Source organism: Misgurnus anguillicaudatus, chromosome 4 (assembly GCF_027580225.2).
Source record: "Misgurnus anguillicaudatus chromosome 4, ASM2758022v2, whole genome shotgun sequence".
NCBI lineage: Eukaryota > Metazoa > Chordata > Actinopteri > Cypriniformes > Cobitidae > Misgurnus > Misgurnus anguillicaudatus.
The window spans coordinates 24,678,997-24,702,536 of NC_073340.2; the positions used below are offsets into that span (position 1 = coordinate 24,678,997).

Genomic DNA, 23,540 nt, shown 5'->3' on the forward strand with positions numbered 1-23,540 from the left:
AACTTTTTATTCTGATTTATTTATTCTGTAAACCCTGTTTTTTTTTTTTTTTTTTTAGAAATGTGTTGGTATCTATTTGGATGTATTGTTATTCCTAATATAATGTTTGTGTTGAGCGTTTAATAAAAAATATTTTATATTAAAAGTATATATGGTATATTTTTAAGAAGAGACAGAATTTCCACAGAAATCAAACTGTTTCTGTTCGCTGTTAGATACTTACTTAGAAGCAATTTAATACAACCCTTATGAAAATTAACCATGATTTAACCACAGTTTAAAAAAAAAACACTTGGATAAACACTACAAAATAATCATGGTTCTGTTTAAAAAAAAAAAAAAACGTGGTAAAACTATGGTTTTGCAAATGGTGCTCAATATGTAAAAAAACACGTTTACTACAAAAAACATGGTTAATTTTCAAAAAGGCAACTCTCATCCTCTGTCTGTCAGCTAAGCAAAATAAGCGGTTTAATTTTTTTCATGCATTAAATGACAAAACCTTTGATTGATAAATACAGCAGAATAACACAGATACTTCAACCTAACGTCTTATATCTGTTCAGCCAATCCACTTCTTTTATTTTTGAGGAAACCTGCGCAAGTTTTTGTTTAGCTGGAAAAACCAGCTGTGCCACAATGGGGCAGTGCTTGCAAAACAGCACTTTTGAACTGCAGCAAATGGATCCCTACATCGTGAGTCCTTCATTTTAAGGTGGTTAAAGAGGTAAGACTGGAGAGATTCAATCTGCACCAGCATTTGTTTAGGGTTCACTGTGCAGTTGTTAACAGTATTGCACAGTTGTAGTCTTAAATTGCTAAACAGCCAGCATTTCCTTATGTGTTAATTTACTGTATTGATTATGTCAAAAAGACAGCAGTAGTTTTTAAGCACAATGAGGTTCAAACTAAATCGCTATTGTAGTTTATAGCTGCAACGTTATAGGGGCAGTTTCCCGGACAGGATTAGACTAGTCCTAGACTTAAACACTTTTAATAGCTCTCCAAATTGAAAACAACTTGCACTTACATATCTTAAAATACATCAGTGCCCTTTGTTTTACCTCAAAATGCACACATGTAATGTTTTTAGTAAGGCATGTTTGTTAAAACTAGTTATATTTCCTAATTAAACTAAGGCCTAGTCCTGGATTAAGCTAATTCTGGTTCGGGAAACCGCCCCATAAAGTTTAAGTGAAACACAGCCAAGGCTGACACATTGAATGTTTTCAGTAAGTTGTGTTACTGTGTAACTTATATACTTATTAATATATATATATATATATATATATATATATATATATATATATATATATATATATATATATATATATATATATATATATTAAATGTAAGTGATCTCTACCGCAGGTGTAAGGTATTCAGTGACATCCCAAAACAATGAAGCGTCTGAACAGAAAAGGGGCTGTCAACTTAGTAAAAGAACTAGACGCCTTTCCTAAAGTTCCAGAGAGTTATGTTGTAACATCAGCTTTTGGAGGCACAGGTGATTTTTTTTCTATTTTCAGTTTGAATACTAGTTTACAAAATGTTGTTGCTTAAGACCTTATTGGTTCCTCAGTGTCCCTGATTGTTTTCACCCTTATGGCCCTTCTTACCATCTCTGAGTTTCTTCTGTACCGAGACACGTGGATGAAATATGAATATGAAGTTGATGCAGACTTTTCCAGGTATGAACATAAATTGTATGGAAACAAATTTCCATGTTTCCATAACTAAATATGCACTTGCATATAATGTACAATATATTTGTATTTTATGTAGGGCTGTCACGATTATGAAATTTGGCTGACATTTAATTGTCTAATAAATTGTGACATTACGACGATTAATTGCCCGTTTTATTGCTTTGACATTTAATTCTCATACAATTTTTTGTTTGTTCATGAAATAATTTCCACACATTGTTGTGATTATTTAAAATAAATATTTTGCAAGGTTTACCTGGCAGTAAATATAAATACACATAACACATATTTTAAAGTAATTATTTAATGAATATATCTTTAAAAAAACGAAAATTCTTCATAAGAAATAAACACAATAAAGTGTCTGAAAAATAACTTAAAATAAAAATGAAATAAAAAAAACTGACTATACCAGAACAGGCCTTAAATAGTAGCCAATCAAGGTCATATTAGTACTGGACCACATGTCTGTAGTGGCTGCAAAAATCTATTTCTTGCAGATCCTTAAGAATAGCATCCTTCACTTCCCAAAATTGCTTTGCAACGTATTTCGTTACACTCTCAGTTAAGGAGCACCATCTGTTACATTCTCGTTTATACAGGTGCTGCAGCTCCCCCTTGTGTTTTTTAGAGAGGTGTGCAATCATTGCGGTGATCTGAAATCATCACGATGAGGTCAAACAATCGCGATGAGACAATTATTTAATCATTGTGACACCTCTATTTTATAGATTAAATAATTTACCCTGACCTCTTTATTTTGCCATTTGTTAATTTTATTTGTTTGGTTTGTACTTTACAGCAAATTGAAAATAAAAATTGACATCACGGTTGCAATGAAATGCGAAAGTAAGTGCATCTATTGCTTCAATTTTTGAATGGTGTAGTCATTTTTTTGGAATAAACTCATGTCACATGAATGGTCTTCTTTTGTGAAAGGGTGGGCGCAGATGTGTTGGATATTGCTGATGATGTGGTTGCATCAAAGGAGCTAAAATATGAACATGTAAGTGTGTATTCAATCCATCTTTTATGTTTCAGAACATTTCTAAATATATTCTGAGAACAACAAGTGTCTATCAAAGCTCCAATTTGTTTGAAATAATGTTTTACAGGTAAACTTTGAGCCTTCTGCACAACAAAAACTGTGGTATCAGTAAGTGTAATGTTATTATCATTTAAATGCACCATTGTGGTATAGTATATTAGCCTATATATCATGATGGAATCTACACAAGGTGGAGGTCTCAATCTCTGTCTTTTGTTAAATAAGGATATTACAGCAGATTCAAGGCAGACTAAGGGCGGAGCATTCTCTTCAAGATGTGCTCTTTAGGTCTGCACTGAAAGGATCCTTTTATGACCCATTGCCACGGTACACGTTTACATAACTGCTATATTTTGTCCTACTTGTTCAGTACTTGCCGATGTGATCATATCAAGCAAGATTGGCATTACTTAAGAGCATAGGACTAAATACAGAAGAGTTCAAAACTGATGTAAAAGCTTTAATTCTTGAACAGGAATGATTCTGCATCTGTATCCCAAAATGCCTGCAGGATACATGGACTAATCTATGTTAATAAAGTTGCAGGAAACTTACATATCACACTTGGAAAGTAAGTGAACACTTTAAATAACAGAACTATATAGCTATATAATAATGTCTTAAAAAAATGAAAATTAACATTTTGATGCACTGATTTTTGGGAAAAACTGTCAAAGTCCATCTTTTCCACTTTATTTAAAGTATCCAGAAATAATTGTTTTCCCTAAAATATCTCCCATGCAGACCTGTGACTTCTCTCAGAGGTCATGCCCACTTTGCACCTTTAATAAGGAAAGAAGGTGAGTTTTGGTCACAATTTTGTTTTAGTTGTTTTGACAAATACCATTAAATTTGTATGCATTTTTTAATATTGTTGTCATAGCACAGACAATCCACTAGATGGAGAACTGTCACTTTGCCATAGACATACATTTGACATTTTTATAAGCAATCTCTGGGAATCAGCATCGCCAGGGCTATTCCCATTTGAGCTGCTGAAAAGTCATGATTACAATGTATACAACTGTATATTATTTATTTAACATAATTTAATCATATATATAAAGCAGAAATCGTTTGCTATGTATATACATACTGTACATAAAATAACTTATGTTTTTTTCTTGCTTTACAGTCATTGCAAATCAGTAAATCTCTGACTCTCATTATTTGCTTCTTTTACAGTTTATAACTTCTCACATCGAATAGATTGTTTGTCTTTCGGAAATGACGTTCCTGGACACATCAATCCTCTTGATGGCACAGAGAAAATTACATTAGAAAGTAGGTTCAAGTTATCTTTTTATAATAACCTTTATAAAAGTCATGTTGTATGCAAATAAATACAAATCCATTTAAATGTGAATGTAAATAATATAAGAATGCCTTGCTAAATGTATTTCATTCACTGCTGTAAAAAATCTGCGAATTATGAACAAAACAATTATGCTCCAAATCTGTTTTCAGACAATCAGCTGTTTCAGTATTTCATCACAGTGGTGCCCACCAAGCTTCACACATCAGATGTCTCAGTGGATATGCATCAGTTTTCTGTCACAGAAAGGGTATATTGTATGCAGCATGTGTGTGTTCATCTGTGTGAGAGTGTGTTGATGATAATACTTCTGCATTCTCATGCAGGAACGGGTTATAAACAATATGGCAGGCAGTTATGGTGTGTCTGGAATCTTTTTTAAGTATAAACTAAGTCCACTAATGGTGAGGGTAAGTGAGGAACATATGCCTTTTTCTGTGTTCCTCGTGAGGCTGTGTGGCATCATAGGAGGAATCTTCTCCACCTCTGGTAACTTTCACATATTGTAAAAGTTCAATTTTACCAGATATTATTGTTATCAATCACTGATGCTTGCTTTTTATTGCATTGAATGTGCAGTTAAAGCATGGAGAATTATAGACAAACACAGACTCATAGAGTTTCACTCTCTTGTGCTTCTTAACACAGACCTGCTTCACAGATTGATCGGGTATTTTGTTGACATCATCAGCTGTCGCTTTAAACTTGGCACACAATATTCCAGGCCGGTAAGTCACCGCTTTTGGTGGCCACAGTGATGCACACTTGCAAAACTAAAGCATTGCATAACTGTATGCAATGTGAAATTCTGACTAATGTTATTCTGTTTCTTTCTTTTAAGGTCCTTGATACTTAGGACACTCTGGAAAGCTTCAACCAAAACAGATCATACAGCGCTACACTTTTTTATGATTTTAAATAATTAAAAACATGTTTTAAACTGTATACCCAGTTAATGTTAAACAATAAATGTTTTTTTATTAACAGAGTTTTGTAGTTCAATTAATGCTTATTTAAGATGACAACTGTAATATTCAAACTATTATTGTGATAATAATTTTAAAGTAATCATTATACATGATATTATATCAACACTCCATAATAATTCAACCAACAGAAAAAAACAGAAATGCAAAGAAATATTCGTAGAGGGAGAGTCAGTTGTACTTCCTTACCATTTGTTTTACCAGCTTGGTTTGTAAATAGTCGAAATGGGCAGACACTTATATATTAACTTAAATTTCTTGGTTTCATTATGCGTTTAACAAATTTCCTAGAGCAAACAAAACCGAATAAACTGTACTTGGTGTTATATATAATATGTTTTGCAACTTATTTGAGCTAATTGGCTCCCCCTCTTGGCGGGATATAATCTTGCACAATGAATTAATCGCCTATTGCCGTTCTATGTGTTTGTATTCCGCCCTATCAGCGCGTTCAGGGGCCATATTGTTGATGTGTCACTCGGAAGGAGATCACGAAGTTGACACTCACTATATCTTATTGTAGAAGGTTTATTTCATTTAAATGGATTTAACATGAACGGTAAGTTGAATATTTTTAATTGAGATGTTGAAAGTTTAACTATAAATTCGCGTGTGTATGCAGTTAGCCGTCAAGCTAAGTAAATACAGTCTAGGTAGGTGAACTCCATGGCAGATGTATGATTTTTGTTGTTATATAACTTACTGATGATAATATAATTAATACATTTATTAAAAATACTTTCATACACCGTGACATCAGGCTAATTGTTCTGTTTAAAGCGATTAAGACCGTTAAAGCTTACCAGATCAGCTTGAGGTTATGAGATACTGGATCAACACAGGGGAAATTTGTATGTATATTCGTATTATTGCTCATTATATAATTGTCTTTCGTGTAAATGGTGATAATAACATTGAAGGGGTTGTAATTCAATTGGAATAATATGATATTTGGTCGTAAATGGCTAAAATGTGATATATTTGGACAAGTTAGCCGGTGTGCTAATGCTAACTGCACCTGTGTGGGTGCAGCAGTATCTGTCACTGAGATTAACTTACTCTACAATATATTAACGTTCCAGTTCCAGTTTCCCTCTTTAGTTTTTAGTTAAAATAACAATTGTTTGTTGCATTTGATGTGAGAAAAGATCTTTGATCGTTCAGTTTCTATTTAGTGGGCTGGGCACTGTCCCTCCCCCTCCTTAAGAAATACACTGGCATACATGATGCAGATGCATTTCAGAGGTGAAGATTGAGAAACAAAGTTTTTACACAAACACAGATAAGAACAAAAGGAAATAAACCTAAATAGGAAATTGCTTCACTTTTCACAAAGGCAAATATGTTTTTTTTTATAAAAAATAATTTTATAACACATCTAACCTAACAAGTGTGATGTCTTAGCATTTCATTGTGAATGCCAGTGAGTGAGAACTACATAAATATTTCAGTTTGGTACTTGGAGGCATGAGATAATGTTTGCTGGGAGAGAGGAACAGGAATGTGGTGACCTTAAACATTTTTAGTGTAAGGTATTGGCAGATTCTTTCCTACTGTTTTACCTTGTAACAGCTTTGTATCTTGAACAATATTGTTGTACTTTGCAAGATAATTGTATTGTATGTTAAGATAATTATTGCATAGTTGATTTGAAATGATCAGGTTTTCAACCAGTTGCAATGAGGAAAATGGTTAAGGGATTTTCCATTGCTGATGGCAATATCTAGAAAATGTTGGCGAATGGCCAGTATATTGTAAAACAATTTAATGACAGCAAAGATATTATGCACAGAAATGGTGACATGAACAAATATTTTATGCAACATTTACATACATCATGAAATGAAAACAACTGCTTATTATGTATTGACAAGGCTGTTTGGAATTAAAGTGATCGTTCACAGTAAAATGAAAATGTTGTTTATTTTAGACCTTGTTCACACTTGTCAGTCAAAATCCGATCTTGGTGCATATTTGATTGGAATCCAATCACATTTAAAGGAAAACACCACCATTTTTCAATATTTTACTATGTTGTTCTTACCTCAACTTAGACGAATTAATACCTATCTTTTTTCAATGCATGCACTTTTAATCTTTGTACAGCGCCTCATGAACGTGTTAGCATCAGCCTAGCCCCATTCATTCCTATGGCTCCAAACAGGAATGAATTTAGAAGCCACCAAACACGTCCATGTTTTCCCTATTTAAAGACTGTTACATGAGTAGTTACACGAGTAAGTATGGTGGCACAAACTAAAACTTTTGTTTGGAGCCATAGGAATAAATGGGGCTAGGCTAAATGCTAACACATTCGAGAAGTAGGGTGGCCATTCGTGCTAGTTCCACCGGACACGTCCCGAACATGTTTTCAGGTTCGTTCTCCGGAAGTCGCGTTGGTCGACCGCATACGTCATCAAGGTTTAATATTTCGGGTTTAATTTCAGAAAAGCAACCGTTACATTTCAAGGTAAGAATGAAACTACAATTATCGTATGTCTTAAAATAAATGAAGAGTTTCGTTGCAAAACGAGATAAATCCATTTTTGTCAAAACATGTTTATTATTATGTTGTCATGTTATTATTTTGTTTTATGGTGCTACTTAGCTGTATTTTTTAAGTTATTAAGGTTTAAATCAAAACAAACCAACTCCAGTTGCATTGAGATTAATTGGAATGCACAACCAAAAAACAAGATTTCTGAACAATTAAAAAAACGGTGGTTATCTCGTTTTGCAACGAAACTCTTCAAATAAATCTTAATTTTCTAATGTATTTTAACTGAAATGTGAGAACCTCGATGACGTATGCGGTCGAGCAACGCGACTTCCGGAGAACGCACCCGAAAACATGTTCGGGACGTGTCCGGCAGAACTGGGACGAATGGCCACTCTATCAAGAAGCGCTGTACAAAGATTAAAAGTGCACACATTAAAAAAAGATAGGTATGTTTTAATTCATCTAAGTTGAGGTAAGAACATAGTAAAATATTGAAAAACGGTGGTGTTTTCCTTTAAAACGTGTGAACGGCCAAAAAGCACATGAAATTCGTTTTTTTCTAATCTGTTTTAGGCTACATCCAGAGGTAGTTTGAAATCCTTTTCAGATCTCATTTCCGGAAATCCAAATTAGTCTGAGCGCTCTGATCGCATTTGTGTAGCTTTTTACATGACGCAACAGCATGACGTAACCAAAATGTAAACACGACTTGTCGAGCCAGCGCAACGTCATTGCCATAAAAACAGTACAGATAATCCAGAATACGGCAGAACGCTGCAGGATGCACAGATCGTATTTAAACAGGTTTGATACACAATATGGACAGTGAGTCTATCAAATTGGATATGCACCAAAATCGGATATGGACTGACCGTGTGAACAAGGTATTACTCACCCTCATGTTGTTTCAAGACAGAAGCCCCGCTGACATGCATGGTATGAAAAAAGAATACATTGAAAGTAGTGATGCACCGATGTATCGGCCGCCGATATTTATCGGCCGATTTTTGATGAATTTGAAACCATCGGCATATCGGCAATAGCACGAGAAAGGCCGATACCAATTGTTTATTAATTAACTGCATAAAGAAATCCATTATATATAAAAAATGAGTTAATGTTGTTAATAAAATAAATGCTGAATAGCAAAAACCACCTTTGAAGGTTGTCATGCTGTCTTATTATATTTGTTTTAGCTTAATTTGTGCCTCTCTTATTATGTTGGTCAGTTGAATGTTAATTAGATCCAATCCATGTTCAGTAAAAATAATTTGATGCAGAAATAAACTAGCTAATAGACCAACTGTATAGTATTGTATACAAGTGTTTAATATCGGCATCGGTATGGGCCACAAGTTGTCTGTTTAAATCAGAATCGGTATCGGCCCAAAAAAATCCTATCGGTGCATCCCTAATTGAAAGTCAATGGGGCTTCTGATCAGTTCGGTTCATTTTTGGGTGAACTATCCCTTCAGCACATTTATGTCAAAAAATAGCAGATTTATTCGATCTGGACAAAAATCCATCGTTCACTTTTGTAACTTCTACTACTCATTAAAGATACATGTAAATATATTGATTTTGGTTGGTTGTTCCTTTCCATTTCCTCTTTATTTGTTGCTTTCAGGAATAATACAGATTTGAACAGTAAATCTTATCTTGGCTGAAGGCGCTCGGGCCAAGGTTCACTGATTTCTCACACGCTTACACTGGGCAGAATTTATTTTTGCATTCATCCCTAAAGTATTCGTAACACAAACTTGATAATCCTGCTGGATTGGATTCTGCTCCGGTTTCACTCAAAACATGTGAATAACGCTATCAGTGTCCTTTTCCTGAATGTCAAGAGGTACTTCCTATTGTGCACTTATAGGTTGTTTTATCCATGAGTATTGAGCTGGGAATGCAGTAAGCTAATACAGTATCAAACACTCATCCATTGGGTGTGGGATGGGCGGGCCACCTAGTTTCATAAAACCTACAACACGACTCTGCCTTTAAATGCAGGGAGAGCTGTGTCCTGATTATGGAAAACCACGCCTCTGTCAAATCTGTGTGGAAATCTGTGTGCTTTAAACCGTGAATTTCGTACAGCAGGTATGACAGATTGACTGAAAATTGTACACATTTCTGGGTGATTTGCTGTTCCCAGTGCCATAAGGAAATTTGAATGTAGTAGCACCAGAAGCCATATAAATACTTTTTAATTTGACCGAGCGTTTGATAGGAATTTTGCTGGCTGTATTTGTTTATTTGTTGAAGTCACAGTCAGCTACAGTGTTTTGAGTCTAACTTACAATTGATTTACCTGTTTAGGTGTTTGTTGATTCCAGGCCAGTAGTGGAAGTGAAGGAGAGCATGGAGCTATCAGACTGTCAAAGCGAAGAGAGCCCTTCATCCAACCCCACCCAAAGTCCAGAGGTCACAGTGGTTCCAAAAGAGTCATCTAATGTCATCAGCAATGGTGATGAACTCGTTTTAAAGGAACAGGAGGAAGATGCTGAGCTGGACAGTCTTGAGCTAGACACTACTTTATCTTTAGATAGTGTGGACAAAGAAGGTCAGAGACCTGACATGCACTTGAAAGTCCAGCAAGATGGAGATGACGCGCAGGGAGATGGGAACACTAGCTGTGACAGTGGAACAGCCTCCATTGACGATTCCAGGACACCTCCGGCTCTTTACGACAATACTGCAGGGTCACTTTCCGTTATCCTTGATGGAGGACCTAAATTTTCTGGCCCAGAGAAGCCAGCAGTTTTACCAGATGCAGAGAATGAGACTCAAAATGAGGTCTCTCTGAATGATTTTTCGCCCAGCTCTTTGGTTACACCCGCGGATGATTCTTCAATTCACAGCCACACTTTAAATGGGCCAACAGAACTTCAACACACAAATAACCAGACTCCTACACAAGATACCCCAGGTCTTCAAGGGGAGAAACCTCCTGCCCATGTGGCATCTAAAAATGTAGTACCTCAAAATTCACACTCCAATTCAAATATGAACCCATATGACACGGACTGTAGCCGTAAACTGATGTCTGAGATTCAGAGATCTCTGTCTCAGGAGTCTTTGCTGGATGAGTTGGAAGACGAACTTTTGGAAGGCGTCCGAAAAGAAAGCCCACCCAACGGCCTCCCCAAGGACAAGAACTCTGTGGTTTTATTGGAGAAGTGTGTGCAATACAAATACTCCCAACAGGAGAAAGCCATCAAGAGGTAAGCAGTTGAGTAATAACTACCTGTATGTAAAACACAGCAAGTCGGTGAGTTTATAATCCATCAATGTTAGTTTTGAAGAGGGTAAATTTTTTAATTTACTCACCATTTCATCCAAAATGTTGATGTCTTTCTTTGTTCAGTCGAGAAGAAATTATGTTTTTTGAGGAAAACATTCCAGGATTTTTCTCATTTTAATGGACTTTAATGGACCCCAACACTTAACAGTTTTAATGCAATTTAAAATTGCAGTTTCAAAGGACTCTAAATGATCTCAGACGAGGCATACGGGTCTTATCTAGTAAAACGATTGTCATTTTTTGCAAGAAAAATAAAAATATGCACTTTTAAACCACAACTTCTCGTCTTCCTCTGGTTGTGTGACGTGCCAGCGTGATCTCACGTAATACTTCAAGCGGTCACGGATGACGTATCGAAATTACGCCCCAGTGTTTACAAGTGTGGAGAAAGAGGACCGTTCTGACGTTGTTGTATGTGAGATACTAATTTATGTCTTTGTGTCAGTTTATTATTTAAAATGGTCCGCAAATGTGCGTTTCATATATGTAACACGTGACCTTTCAACGTCATTACGCAATTACGTGAGGTCGCGCTGGCGCGTCACACAACCAGAGGAAGAAGAGAATTTGTGGTGTAAAAGTGCATATTTTTTATTTTTCTTGCCAAAAATGACAATTGTTTCGCTAGATAAGACTCTTATGCCTCGTTTGGGATCGTTTAGAGTCCTTTGAAACTGCAATTTTAAACTGCATTAAAACTGTTAAGTGTTGGGGTCCATTAAAGTCCATTAAAATGAGAAAAATCCTGGAATGTTTTTCTCCAAAAACATAATTTCTTCTCGACTGAACAAAGAAAAAAATCAACATTTTGGATGACATGGTGGTAAATTATCTGGATTTTTTTAAAAAGAAAATGGACTTATCCTTTAAAATAAATAAAAGGAAATAAAAAAAGTATCAAAGTAAATATCAAAGGGGTTGCATTGATTTGTTTTGCCACATTGGAATTTGATAGTGATCTTGTCAATGTCATAGGTCAAGAGCTCACATGGTGCTCATTGTGTGCTTGTGGTTAATAATCACTATCTTTAAACAACAGTTAGTTAACAGTTTTGTCCATTGATGTAATGAATTACAGCATTGATTACCCAAACAGACTCACATTTTGCACAGAGGTCCAGCTTAGTCCTTTTGCATTTGATTTGACTTTATTAGTTTTCACAAGGGCATCTGGTTGGCTTACATATTGGAAACAGTCCACAGTTTGGTTAAGATCCATGAACACCTGTTTCCCCTGCTAATCTGTTCCTGCTATACTGTATTATGGCATATAATGTTGCCTGATGCTTTATTAGAAACCATTACAGTTGTTGTTACAGATGGGCACAACAGAAACCTTTTCTGACATTGTTACTGTATCTATCAGGTTGCTTGATGAAAATAAGAAACATCAGGAGCTGATTTTGGGCATCTGCTCTGAGAAAGACAACATGAGAGAGGAGCTCAAGAAGAGGATGGAGACAGAGAAACAACATCTTAGCACCATTAATAAGGTAATGCCGACTGTTTATCATCATGCAGTAATGATACTGCAAGGAATTCTGGGACTTCTGACTTTATATTGCTTTCAGGCCTCATAGTTAATGTTCAACACAAAAATAAGTAACACTGATACCATGTGTTAAACATGACACAATTATGTTTGGTTGAGGTGTACCCAATGGAATTACACCGAATCCACACTTCCTGCATAGTGTAATGTTGCCGTAGGGCTTTGTACATACGGATTATTCGTTGTTTAATTTTTGTTCATTCACACTGCCAATGATTTTCCAGAATCTGTGCGTGTGTTCACACACCTCCCATAAAATCATGGGACGTGTATTGTATTTGTAGTTTTGCACAATATTTTCTGCAGCAACTTGAATGTGTAATTTGTTTTTTACTGTCTTGAGAAACAACGCACATGGGTGATTCTCACAAAATCCAATGTCCATTCTCACGAAATCTGTGTCAAGCATCAGAATAAAAAAAAACTTGAAGACAATTTTTTTTGCACATAAGATTAAGGTCTGAACTTACTATAACTATTTTTAGAGGATTTAAAACATATTTCCTATAAAATTATTTATATTTTTTAGATTATCGTTATAAAAAATTATCATTACTGCAACATGATATTACATTAAATATATGCATTTACAAACTCATGTTTCGGTAATGAGAACTCAAACGTTGTCTACGTACTATGACAAACAAAATTTTAACTTTTATCTGGAGAGAAAAAATAAGAACTGCTTACATGGTAGCCATCTTGAGTGTCACAGTCAATTTTGTCCCTTCCAACTAATTTTTTTTAAAATGTTAATTCCTTGAGGGCTTAAACAATGATTGAAAATTGTTGCGGAGGATGAGAACATTTTTCTTTGACACATTTATAATCTTTATTATTGTCTCTACATTAACCAATGATCACCAAATACCACATGTTTCTTTACTGTAAATGTTTATTTTTTATTTTATAGATTTTTTAATTATAAATATTTCCATGTCAAAGAAATTTTCCCCTTAAATGTGGAAAAAACTACAAAATTGGTTTGTATGATGTCATTTGAAATCATGTGCAAAATAATATATGAAGAGATGTTTGTAACTTTGTTTCTTATTTTGATACTCTTACTTTGCATTTACTTTTCTATCAAAATGTTTCATAACACCTTATAAGTCTAATTTCGCGAGAATCACCCACATGCATTTATTTATTATTTCTATACTGCAAAATTCTAATTTAAGTGAATTTGTGCTTAAAACAAGCAAAACAAATCTGCCAATCGGGTAAGACAAATTTTCTTGAATTTTTCTTAAAATTAAGTGTTTAAGAAAAAAGTTTTGTTTCTCAATTGCCAGTTTTTCTTTTGCTTGTTTTATGCACAAATTTGCTTAAAGGTGCAGTGTGTAACTTTAAGAGGGATCTCTTGACAGAAATGCAATATAATATACAAAACTATATTATCAGTGGTGCATAAAGACCTTTCATAACCTTTATTACCTTAGAATGAGACATTTTTATTTACATACGCCGAGGGTCCCCTTACATTGACATTTGAAATCACCTAAACAAACACACCCCTACCCCAATAGAATCTGGACCTTCTTTTGATAGACCCCACACATACGCAACCCAGGCAACGATGACGGTTAGTAGACACGCCACTTACTGCTTATTGGCTACAAGTATGGTTTGGTACTCAGCCCAACTCCCTTTTCCAAAGTGATTTTCAAAAATCATGCACCCCGCATTTAACAGATGAACTTTTTTACTAAGTTTTCTCCAGTGATGACATGTTTGTCCTGTGGTGGCTACCGTAGCTTCTCTATGCATTTTGGTGAACGGTCGACTGAGCTGTTGGCTGCAATTCGCAACCTCACTGCTAAAATTTACACACTGCAACTTTAAATGTGATATTTTTTTAAACTAGACTTATTTTCTTAGGTTATTTTGTTCATCAAGAAAATGCATCTTGATTTAAGAATTTTAGATATTTGTACTTAAAATAAGACAAAAATACTAAGTAAGAAAGTCATTTTTTGCAGTGTGATTCGATCATGAACTAGCACATGAAGTGCTGTTCTATTATACTGGTGAACGATCAGATAGTGAGGAGCTCCATGTTCTCGACTTCATTCCAATTTGCAGACATTTTTATAATAATAATAATAAATTTTATTTAGAAAAGTCCCCTTCAAGGTACCCAAGGACACTGTACAAATTAATAGAACATAGAAACACAAGAAAATACACAATTAATAACAACATACATTCGTAATTCACATCCAATACAGAAGGTTAGGGGACTGACAAAAAAGCGAAGCCAAAGAGATGTGTTTTTAATTTGGTTTTAAAAGTGGATACACTTGTGCTTTGGCGCAACTCAAGTGGCAAGGCATTCCACAGTTTTGGGCCTGCCACACTAAATGCCCTGTCACCCATGGAGCGAAGCAGAGATGGTGGGGACTGTTAAGAGGCATGTATCAGTAAAGCAAAGGGTGCGAGAAGTCATATATGGGGTGAGAAGATCTGATAGGTATGAATGTTGATCTGCATTTTAAACCCACATGTCAAAAACTTATAACTGCAATGATGTCTGCATCCTCACTACGACAACACCACTTACAGCATTGTTCCTGCTTTTTGTTCACACATAACGCGTTCCAAAAATTTAACGATATTACTAAAGGCCCCTTTATAGGAGCGATCCCAGAATCAATTACGAGACATGTTTGCTTTCACACATAAAAAGTGTGAAAGTGGTTCATGGCACTTCTAGCCATTTCTCCGTGTGACGTTTGTAGCTGTATCCAGATTTCGGCTGGTTTAGCTCAACAACATTATTTGTTATTTAAATGCCATTTGAAGGGTCTGAATGACCATGACCATCTATTTCCCTTGCGCACAGATTTGAGAACAGCTGATACCAGAAAAGCTGGTTTGTTTAAGAGTACCCCCAAGCTAAAAAAGAGCCCCCTCTCAATGACAGTAATAGCACACATCAAGCAGAGCCTGTGGAGCCTGTAATTATCTGTTGTGGTAGTGACGTGAAACTATTGTGTGTGGATTGTTGTCTCTGTTTCCTGTCAAAGTCAGAAGCCACACAGACAAAAGGCTTTCTCAGAATCAAACATCACCACTTTTAAGAAGTGATACTTTCCCCTACCGACCAAGCTTTAGTTTTCATTCAGTAGCAGCAGTGTGAAGGAAACTTAACACCCTGTTACTACACACTGCTGGTGCGAGAGAAAAAAATAATACAGTCTGTCTGAATAGATCCTTTGTTGCTTTATGAAAAAAACACACATTTTTATGCATTTTAATAAACAGGGCAAAATGCTTATATGGGGTTGAAGGATTTCACGGGTAATTTTATTTATAGCGCACATGCAGGCTGTATAAACACTTATCTGTCTTTGATCAGCTACCGTAAATCGTCATACTCTAAGATGTGTTTATGGTTACAGCAGCTGTGACATTTTGGCACAGTAATGTTGACATGTTTAACTAATCGTCTCTCTTGTTCAACCAGTTTGAAAGCCGGGTGGAGGAACTTTTGAAGGAACTCAGAGACTCGAGGGACAAACTGGTTCACCAGGACCAGGCTGCCAAGAATGCCATCCAACAGATGCAGAAGGATATGGCCTATCGGCTCGAACAGGTATAAGATTATCTCTATAGAAACAGTCCCCCTACTTCAATCCGTATGAGTGGCTAAATGGCAAAATTCCATCCAGACCAGTTTTAGACTAATACCTTTTAAATGAAATCACATTAGCCCTGTGGTGATGCACAGAGTGTGGGTCAAAGTGCTTTGTATTTTGGTCTTATCTTGTTTCCATCAGGTGCTGTGGACTCATTTGTCTTTGTCATGTTTTGTCCCACATGAGGTTTAATAATGAGTATTGTAATGATTGAGTCATAATGATTAATGATCATTATAATGATTAAGTTTAGATTTGTGACTCTGGACTACAAAACCCGTCTTAAAGGGACACTCCACTTTTTTTTTAAATATGCTAATTTTCCAGCTCCCCGAAAGTTAAACAATTGATTTTTACAGTTTTGGAATCCATTCAGCTGATCTCCGGGTCTGGCGCTTGCCCTTTTAGCATAGCTTAGCACAATCCATAGAATCTGATTAGTCCCTTAGCATCGTGCCTAAAAAGTAACCAAAGAGTTTCAATATGTTTCCTATTTAAAACTTGACTCTTCTGTAGTTACATCGTGTACTTAGGCCGACAGAAAATTAAAAGTTGCGATTTTCAAGGTCGATAAGGTTGGGAACTATACTCTCATTCTGGCGTAATAATCAAGACCTTTGCTGTTGTAACATGGCTGCAGGAGGTGCAATGATATTGCGCAGCAGCCGAAAATAGTCCCCTTAGTAACTTTCAATGGCAGGGGATTGTTTTTGGGCAGTGTATAATATCATTGCGCCTCCTGCAGCCATGGTACAGTAGCAAAGTCCTTGATTGTTACGCCAGAATGAGAGTATAGTTCCTAGTCATATCTGTTTATAAAATCACAACTTTTAATTTTCCATCGGCTATGCTAAAAGTGCAAGCGCCAGACCCGGAGATCGACTGAATGGATTCCAAAACGGCAAAAATCAAATGTTTAACTCTAGGGGAGCCGGAAAATGAGCATATTTTCAAAAAAAGTGGAGTGTCCCTTTAAGGGTAAATTGTTTGAAATTGAGATTTATCTGAAAGAAAAATATTTGGCCAAGATACAGATTTGAAAATCTGGAATCTAAGTGGTGCAAAAAAATCTAAATATTTAGAAAATTGCCTTTAAAGTTGTCCAAATGAAGTCCTCAGCAACACATTACTAATAATATTTTTTTTTTACATATTTACTGTACATCTTTACTTAAAGGAACAGTATGTAGGATTGTGCCCAAAACTGATATTGCAATTAGAAAACTTGTGGCTAAAACTGGTACTGCAATCACACAACTGGTGGCCAATACACAACATGACTACATAAACATCAGTTTAGGGCTGCAACTCCACTTTTTAAATGACAATATCATGGCCAGACCACTGTTGTCAGTGATATAAGGATTTAAAAAGGAAATTATTTCTTAATGTCTAGTGACATATCAGGGCCATTTTATGATTAATTGATATATTTTCTTACATACTGTTCCTTTAATATCTTAATGATTTTGGGCATAAAAACAATCATTTTTACCCATACAATGTATTGTTGGCTATTGCTTCAAATATACCTGTGCTACTTATGACTTGGTCACATTTAAGATATTGATGACTGACGTCATAAGGAAAATGCATAAAAAGTAGAATAAGGGCTGTGTATATGCAAGACTTGTTCAAACAGACCCTCGCTCCTATGTAACCTCCTGCGTCAACTGTGAGGGCTTTGCCAATGCCAGTAGATAGACGTGGGCCAGTAACTGAAGGGTTAATGGTTTGAACCTTGGATGGGATCAGTCCATAAACAATTACAACTTAACCCTCTATTGGCTTCTGCTATGAAGTAGCTCGCTGCTTCAAAATAACATGCGCCAACCTCCACACACTTGCTGTGTAAAAGGGCCTTTAGATCTTTTGACTAAGAATCTTCTGTTAGACAACTGCTTACATGTTTTCTCATATCCTCAGGTCAATAAGAAATGCGAAGAGGCGCGTCAGGAAAAGGAGACAATGGTGATGAAGTATGTGCGTGGAGAGAAGGAGGCCTTGGATCTGCGTAGGGAGAAGGAACAGCTGGACAAGAAGCTACGGGAGGCCACAGCAGAGGTAGACAAACAGGCCCGGCGTGGAAACACACTTGCTCAAGAGAAAGGACGCCTGCAACAGCTGTATGATGCCAAGGTCTCGTAAAATGCATTTTTACTGTGCACTATTATTATAGGTTTTAGGTTTGATGTGTAATCATTTGATCAGCAGTCTGAATATAAAGTATGCATCTATTTCGTTCTTCTTGCTTGATCACTTCTATAGGAGAATGAGGTGACAAGACTGTCTCGCGAACTGGAGAAAGTGAAGGAAGAAATCAATTCTCATGTCATCAAAGTGAAGTGGGCACAAAACAAACTGAAGAGCGAAACAGACATGCACAAGGTAAACTAGAAAATGTTTTGAATTACACAAAGTGCTTGGTAATGATGGCGTGGCGTGAGTTAACATAGTGCAATGTTGATGAAAAGAGCGTGAAATCCTTATGACTGCTGATACCACAATGCAGTAACTTTGTATAACACAACTATATTATTGCATCCCTAAACAAATCACGTAGTTGTATTTCCTCACTTTTACAATTCACAATGTAATGGCAAATGTTGACCTTGAAGTATCTCTTTGTCGCTCTCTCTCTCTGCAGATTAAGATATTGAAAGTGTTTATTTAGGACTTTTCTGAAGTGTCTGTGCTGACGTCGATCACTTCAATAAAATGCTGTTTTTATAATAACAGGAAACAAAAGACAAGCTAAGGGAAACAACTGCCAAGCTGACTCAAGCAAAGGAGGAGACTGAGCAGATTCGCAAGAATTGCCAGGACATGATCCGCACATACCAGGTGCAGTTTACTTGAAATAAGATATAAGTGTCGGTAATGTCCACTAGAGGGCAGCATATATAAAGAAGTTGGACTTGGATCATAACCTCAAAGATGTTATTTTGCCACTATGGTTTATTAAAAGTTGTGCATTTTGTAATATTTTACTATAGATGAGTGGATGAGCCGAATCAACTCGCCTAAATGAATGAACTAACATTGTTTCTACAACTTGGTAAAAACTTTGTTTTCTGTATCACACTGTGTTCCCTGCAGGAATCTGAGGAGATTAAGTCAAATGAGTTGGACGCAAAGCTGCGGGAGACCAAAGGAGAGCTGGAGAAGCAAAAACAAGAGCAGACTGACCAGCTAGAGGTACGGTTACATTGTTTCTTCAAGCTTTGTTCACACCTAACGTAGTGTAAATCTAATTAAATTAAGCGATTTGTTCAGACAGCCAGTGTAATTTAGTGGTTCTCAAACTGGGGGCCGTGAGATGATCCCAGGGGGCGCCCTAGGTTAATGACATTTTAAAAAGATATATATTTATTTAATTGTGCGTAATTTAATCTCAGAAATATAAGGCTACTATCCAACAGCACTACAGTGTATGATTTAATATGTTTTGTTTAATTCAAATTTTAAAGGGGTCATATCATGAAAATCTGACTTTTTTCATATTTAAGTGCTATAATTGTGTTCTCAGTGCTTCTATTAACCTAAAAAATGTGATAAAGATCAACCCAGTAACTTAGTTTTGGTAAACCATTTTCTGGAAGAATGTGAAAAAATAAGTAATTGAATTTTCCCTCACCTTGTGATGTCAGAAGGGGATAATACTACCCCCTTAATCTGCACTATCCAACCACGTCACTGCCATTTAGTGCCGAGATCAGCTCATTTGCATTTTAAAGGACACCCAAAAGGGCACATTTTGCTCACACCTACAAAGTGGAAATTTTAACATGCTAGAATAAATTATCTATATGGTATTTTGAGCTAGAATTTCACATATGTACTCTGGGGACACCAAAAATGTATTTGACATCTTAAAAAGGTCTTGTAAAATGTCCCCTTTAAGTTTTTTAATGTTTTATGTCACCAATTTTCTTTCGGGGAGGCCACGAAGGGATGCACCGTACACAGGGTGGGCCGCACGCCAAAATAGTTTGAGAACCACTGGTGTAATTAATATCCGGTATAAGGATGATGCCAAGACATGTAAGAGTGTAGATGTTATTGTAGAAAGTGTGTTCAGATAGACAGAAAAGTATCATCATAACATCTCAGACCTAAGCTTCTAAAGGGATGACTTGATTTACGCAGTCATGCATTATGATATTTAATCTTCTTAAAACTAAACCAAAAAACCTGAACATGTAAAAAGTCAGATTTTAATTTAATTTCATATCATGTTTTTGGGATTTGGATTAAAACTAATTCCAAGTGTTTTTTACTGACTTCAAAGATGTAATATTACCAAGCCCCTAAGGTGACATTGGAGTAAAAATATGTAAAGTTTAGTTTCATGTGCTCACATGAAACTTTTGCGTGCTCACGTGAAACTTTTGGCTTGCTCACGTGAACATTTTGGCTTGCTCACGTGAAACTTTGGCGTGCTCACGTGAAAGTTTGGCGTGCTCACGTGAAAGTTTGGCGTGCTCACGTGAAAGTTTCGCGTGCTTACGTGAAACCTTCATGTGCAGATTTTTTTTTTTAAAGTTTAGTTTCACGTACGCGCACGAAACTAAACGCGATAGTTAAACTTGCATGTGCGAAACTAAACTTAATTTATTTCTCTCTCCATGTCCCCTTCTTTGTATAATACACCCCCAAAACTTGATTTTGCTGCGTGTGTGTTTACAGTCGTTGACCTAAAATAGTAAAACAATATTTAAAACCTCATTATCTGCTCAATTAATTTTTGAGTAATGTGTTTCTCCTTAATTCAGTTTTACAGCTTTTAAAGCCAGGTTTTGTTTACATTACACCTCATACATTGTTGGTTCATGCTTCTCTCGGGTCATTCTGTCCCTGCCGCTCCGAGATACGCCGTTGGTCTCTGAGTTTGTCGTGTGTGGCGCTTTGCCACCCGCTTTTAAAATTATTTATGAGCGAGGAGCCTCCATTCACCAAGCATCATTAGTACCCGAAGATGACAATGAGTGTTTGCACTCCCTTATCAATGAGTCATCGCCGTGCAAGAAACAGCCTTATTAGCATTCGCTTTCTCATTAGCATTATTAACACAGTGTTGCCTAGCAGGCTTCCTCTGTTGATTGTAATGACAGAATGATTAATGGCTATGCGAGGTGAGAAGAAGAGGTTTTTTGATAGTCCTGTGGTTTGATTGGCAGATGCACAAAGCTAAGATTAAAGAGTTGGAGGATCTGAAGAGGACTTATAAAGAAGGCATGGATGAGCTCACCACGCTGCGGACCAAGGTGAAAACGCTTTCTATAAATAACTGTGAAACGCTTTGTGTTCGGGTACATCCTTTTCATTCTAATTCTGGCCTTCAGGTTAAGTGTCTGGAGGACGAAAGACCTCGCTGGGAAGACGAGCTTTGCAAATACAGAGAGATTATTAACAGACAGAAGACTGAGATCCAGAACCAGAGAGAAAAACTCGCCACCATCACTAGACTAGAGGAGCAGCACCAAAGGTTGATACCACTTAAATGTTTCACTCCACTTTTCCAGGGATAGTTCACCCAAAAATGTTTAATTCTGTCATCATTTACTCTTACTCTCATGTTGTTACAAACCTGTATAAATTTCCCTGTTCTGATGTACACGAAGTAAGATAGTTTGAGGAATGTTTATAAACAAACCAATCAGAAGCCCCTTTGACTTCCATAATAATATTTTTTCCTACTATGGAAGTTTGGTTACGGCATTAAGAAGTGAGTAAATGATGACAACATTTTCATTTTTGGGTGAACTATCCCTTTAAAGTAGACACCATGTTTTGACAACATTCAGTATTTAGTATTAGTGTCCCTGTAGCTAAAGAAGAGCATTGTGTTACCAATGGGTTCGATTTTTACTAAAATGCCCTTTTCGCAGATGTGTGATACCCATGGTAAGGATTCATGAATTAGTCGACTCATTAGCCACTATTGTTCTCTCTAGTGGGCCAGGAGGGAGACGTGACTGCTCATCCCAGGGGCGCTAATTCAAAATAAGTGTTCGGAATGTCTTGTGTTGCTTGCGTTTTCAAAATATGTGTTTGTTGTGTCATGTAAACCATGTGCGTCACGTGTTTTGTCAAAATAAGTGCCTGCTGCACACGCGTCAAAACCGTTTATTATAAAAGAGACGCTCACGTTCACAAAATACACGCAAGACACTCCCTTAAACGTGCAATGTGTACATTTTTGCGGCAACTAGTGGTCAGGTTGCGCATTGCAACCAACGGCTCAGTCCGCTGCTCACCCCTCGCTTTTAAAACGCATAGAGGAGCTACGGTAGCCGCCACCGGACAAACATGTCATCGTCTGAGACAACTTGGTAAAAAAAATTGCCCGTTAAGGGTTTCTGTAGAAAAATGGCTGCACAAAATGGCGACTTGACCATGTAAGGGGACCCTCGCTGTATGTAGATAAAAAGGTCTCGTTCTAAGGTAATAAACACATAACGGTGCATTATGAAAGGTCTTTATACACAACTGATCATATAGTTTTGTATAATATTTTGCATTTATGTCAAGAGATTCTTCTAAAAATTACACACTGCACCTTTAACAGTAAACTCTGATTAGGGATGAGATTATGCGAGTGTCTGGCAAACGCGAGTGTCTCTTTGGTCATAAACCCTTTAGATGCATCTGCAGCAGGCACTTATTTTGACAAGACACGTGATGCACACAGGATCTCTCGACACACATGACGGGCTACATACATGTTGTGACGAACTTCGCATCGAGCACCCTCGAAAAAAGAAGTCACCGGCCGCCACTGCTGCCGCTCATTAAAAATGTGTCTGTGGCCCTAATTTTTTTGGCATTGAAAATTTGTGGAAAGACACCCAGCTGCACCCTGAACAAATTATGCTTGTGTCCTGTTTTTGTTCTCATCCATTTAAATCCAGTCTCTTTGCGTGTTTGAATGACATGTTCTGCATTCCACACTGTGACTCTCCGCCCCTTTGATCGTTAATTTGCATGTGGATCAGTGCTTCTACTGAACACGAATGAGCCTCAGTAAAAATCACATGACCTTGAGTGATCTCCCCACGGTCTTTGGACCCTGCTGATGCTGGATCAGCGGGTGACTGTAAATCCACTGCGGCTCCTACAGCGCTGACAGAATAATTCATACCTCTGTGCTCGTCTCATAGGGACTGCCCTGATTTTATTTTGGGTGGCGACATAAACGTGTCAGTCAGATGTGTTAGCTTATTCTTGTTTTAAAAACTTTCTTATACAGCTGATTCTGATTGGTCAGTGGTCAGACATTACTGAATAATTGTTGTTTAAAATTATCAGTTTTTGATGGGTTCCGATCACATTTGGGGCTTTGTCCATTGGTATAGCATGGTAGAGATGGTTTTTCTTGATATAATATACTTTTATTCTGATCAATTAAAATTTGAAGATTAGTTCATCCTAAAATGAAAATGTTACTTCCCAGAGAGCAGTTCACCATTTTTACCAGATCATTAG

General features: G+C 36.6%; 2 protein-coding genes across 9 annotated transcripts in view; both read left to right on the forward strand.

The window, feature by feature from the left end:
* Positions 1 to 556: 556 nt before the first annotated feature.
* On the forward strand, positions 557 to 5,060 carry LOC129420854 (endoplasmic reticulum-Golgi intermediate compartment protein 2). Of its 4 annotated transcripts, none has more exons than XM_073867034.1 (14): positions 559 to 727; positions 1,372 to 1,507; positions 1,583 to 1,691; positions 2,512 to 2,551; positions 2,641 to 2,715; positions 2,825 to 2,865; positions 2,983 to 3,084; positions 3,233 to 3,328; positions 3,502 to 3,557; positions 3,943 to 4,041; positions 4,225 to 4,322; positions 4,399 to 4,561; positions 4,721 to 4,800; positions 4,914 to 5,060. In XM_073867034.1, the coding sequence occupies exons 2-14, from the start codon at positions 1,402 to 1,404 to the stop codon at positions 4,926 to 4,928; spliced, it is 1,080 nt and encodes a 359-aa protein (XP_073723135.1). In that variant the 5' UTR covers positions 559 to 727; positions 1,372 to 1,401; the 3' UTR covers positions 4,929 to 5,060. The 4 variants fall into 4 exon arrangements, with proteins under 4 accessions (XP_073723136.1, XP_073723135.1, XP_073723134.1 ...); XM_073867033.1 differs by having other exon boundaries at positions 562 to 727; positions 1,357 to 1,507; positions 2,512 to 2,554; positions 2,644 to 2,715; XM_073867032.1 differs by having other exon boundaries at positions 565 to 727; positions 2,512 to 2,554; positions 2,644 to 2,715.
* Positions 5,061 to 5,202: 142 nt separating this feature from the next.
* The window catches only part of ccdc186 (coiled-coil domain-containing protein 186), a 36,590-nt gene continuing 18,252 nt past the window's right edge, over positions 5,203 to 23,540 (forward strand). Inside the window, exons 1-11 of one of the 5 annotated variants that reach the window (XM_055175990.2) lie at positions 5,203 to 5,617; positions 9,566 to 9,655; positions 9,875 to 10,779; positions 12,226 to 12,352; positions 15,881 to 16,009; positions 17,979 to 18,191; positions 18,321 to 18,440; positions 18,792 to 18,896; positions 19,152 to 19,250; positions 21,233 to 21,319; positions 21,398 to 21,540. In XM_055175990.2, the coding sequence (XP_055031965.2) occupies positions 9,917 to 10,779; positions 12,226 to 12,352; positions 15,881 to 16,009; positions 17,979 to 18,191; positions 18,321 to 18,440; positions 18,792 to 18,896; positions 19,152 to 19,250; positions 21,233 to 21,319; positions 21,398 to 21,540 (1,886 nt within the window). In that variant the 5' untranslated portion in view covers positions 5,203 to 5,617; positions 9,566 to 9,655; positions 9,875 to 9,916. The remainder of the gene's footprint in view (positions 5,618 to 9,565; positions 9,656 to 9,874; positions 10,780 to 12,225; positions 12,353 to 15,880; positions 16,010 to 17,978; positions 18,192 to 18,320; positions 18,441 to 18,791; positions 18,897 to 19,151; positions 19,251 to 21,232; positions 21,320 to 21,397; positions 21,541 to 23,540) is intronic. The other 4 variants (XM_073867031.1, XM_055175988.2, XM_055175989.2 and 1 more) reach the window with 4 other exon arrangements.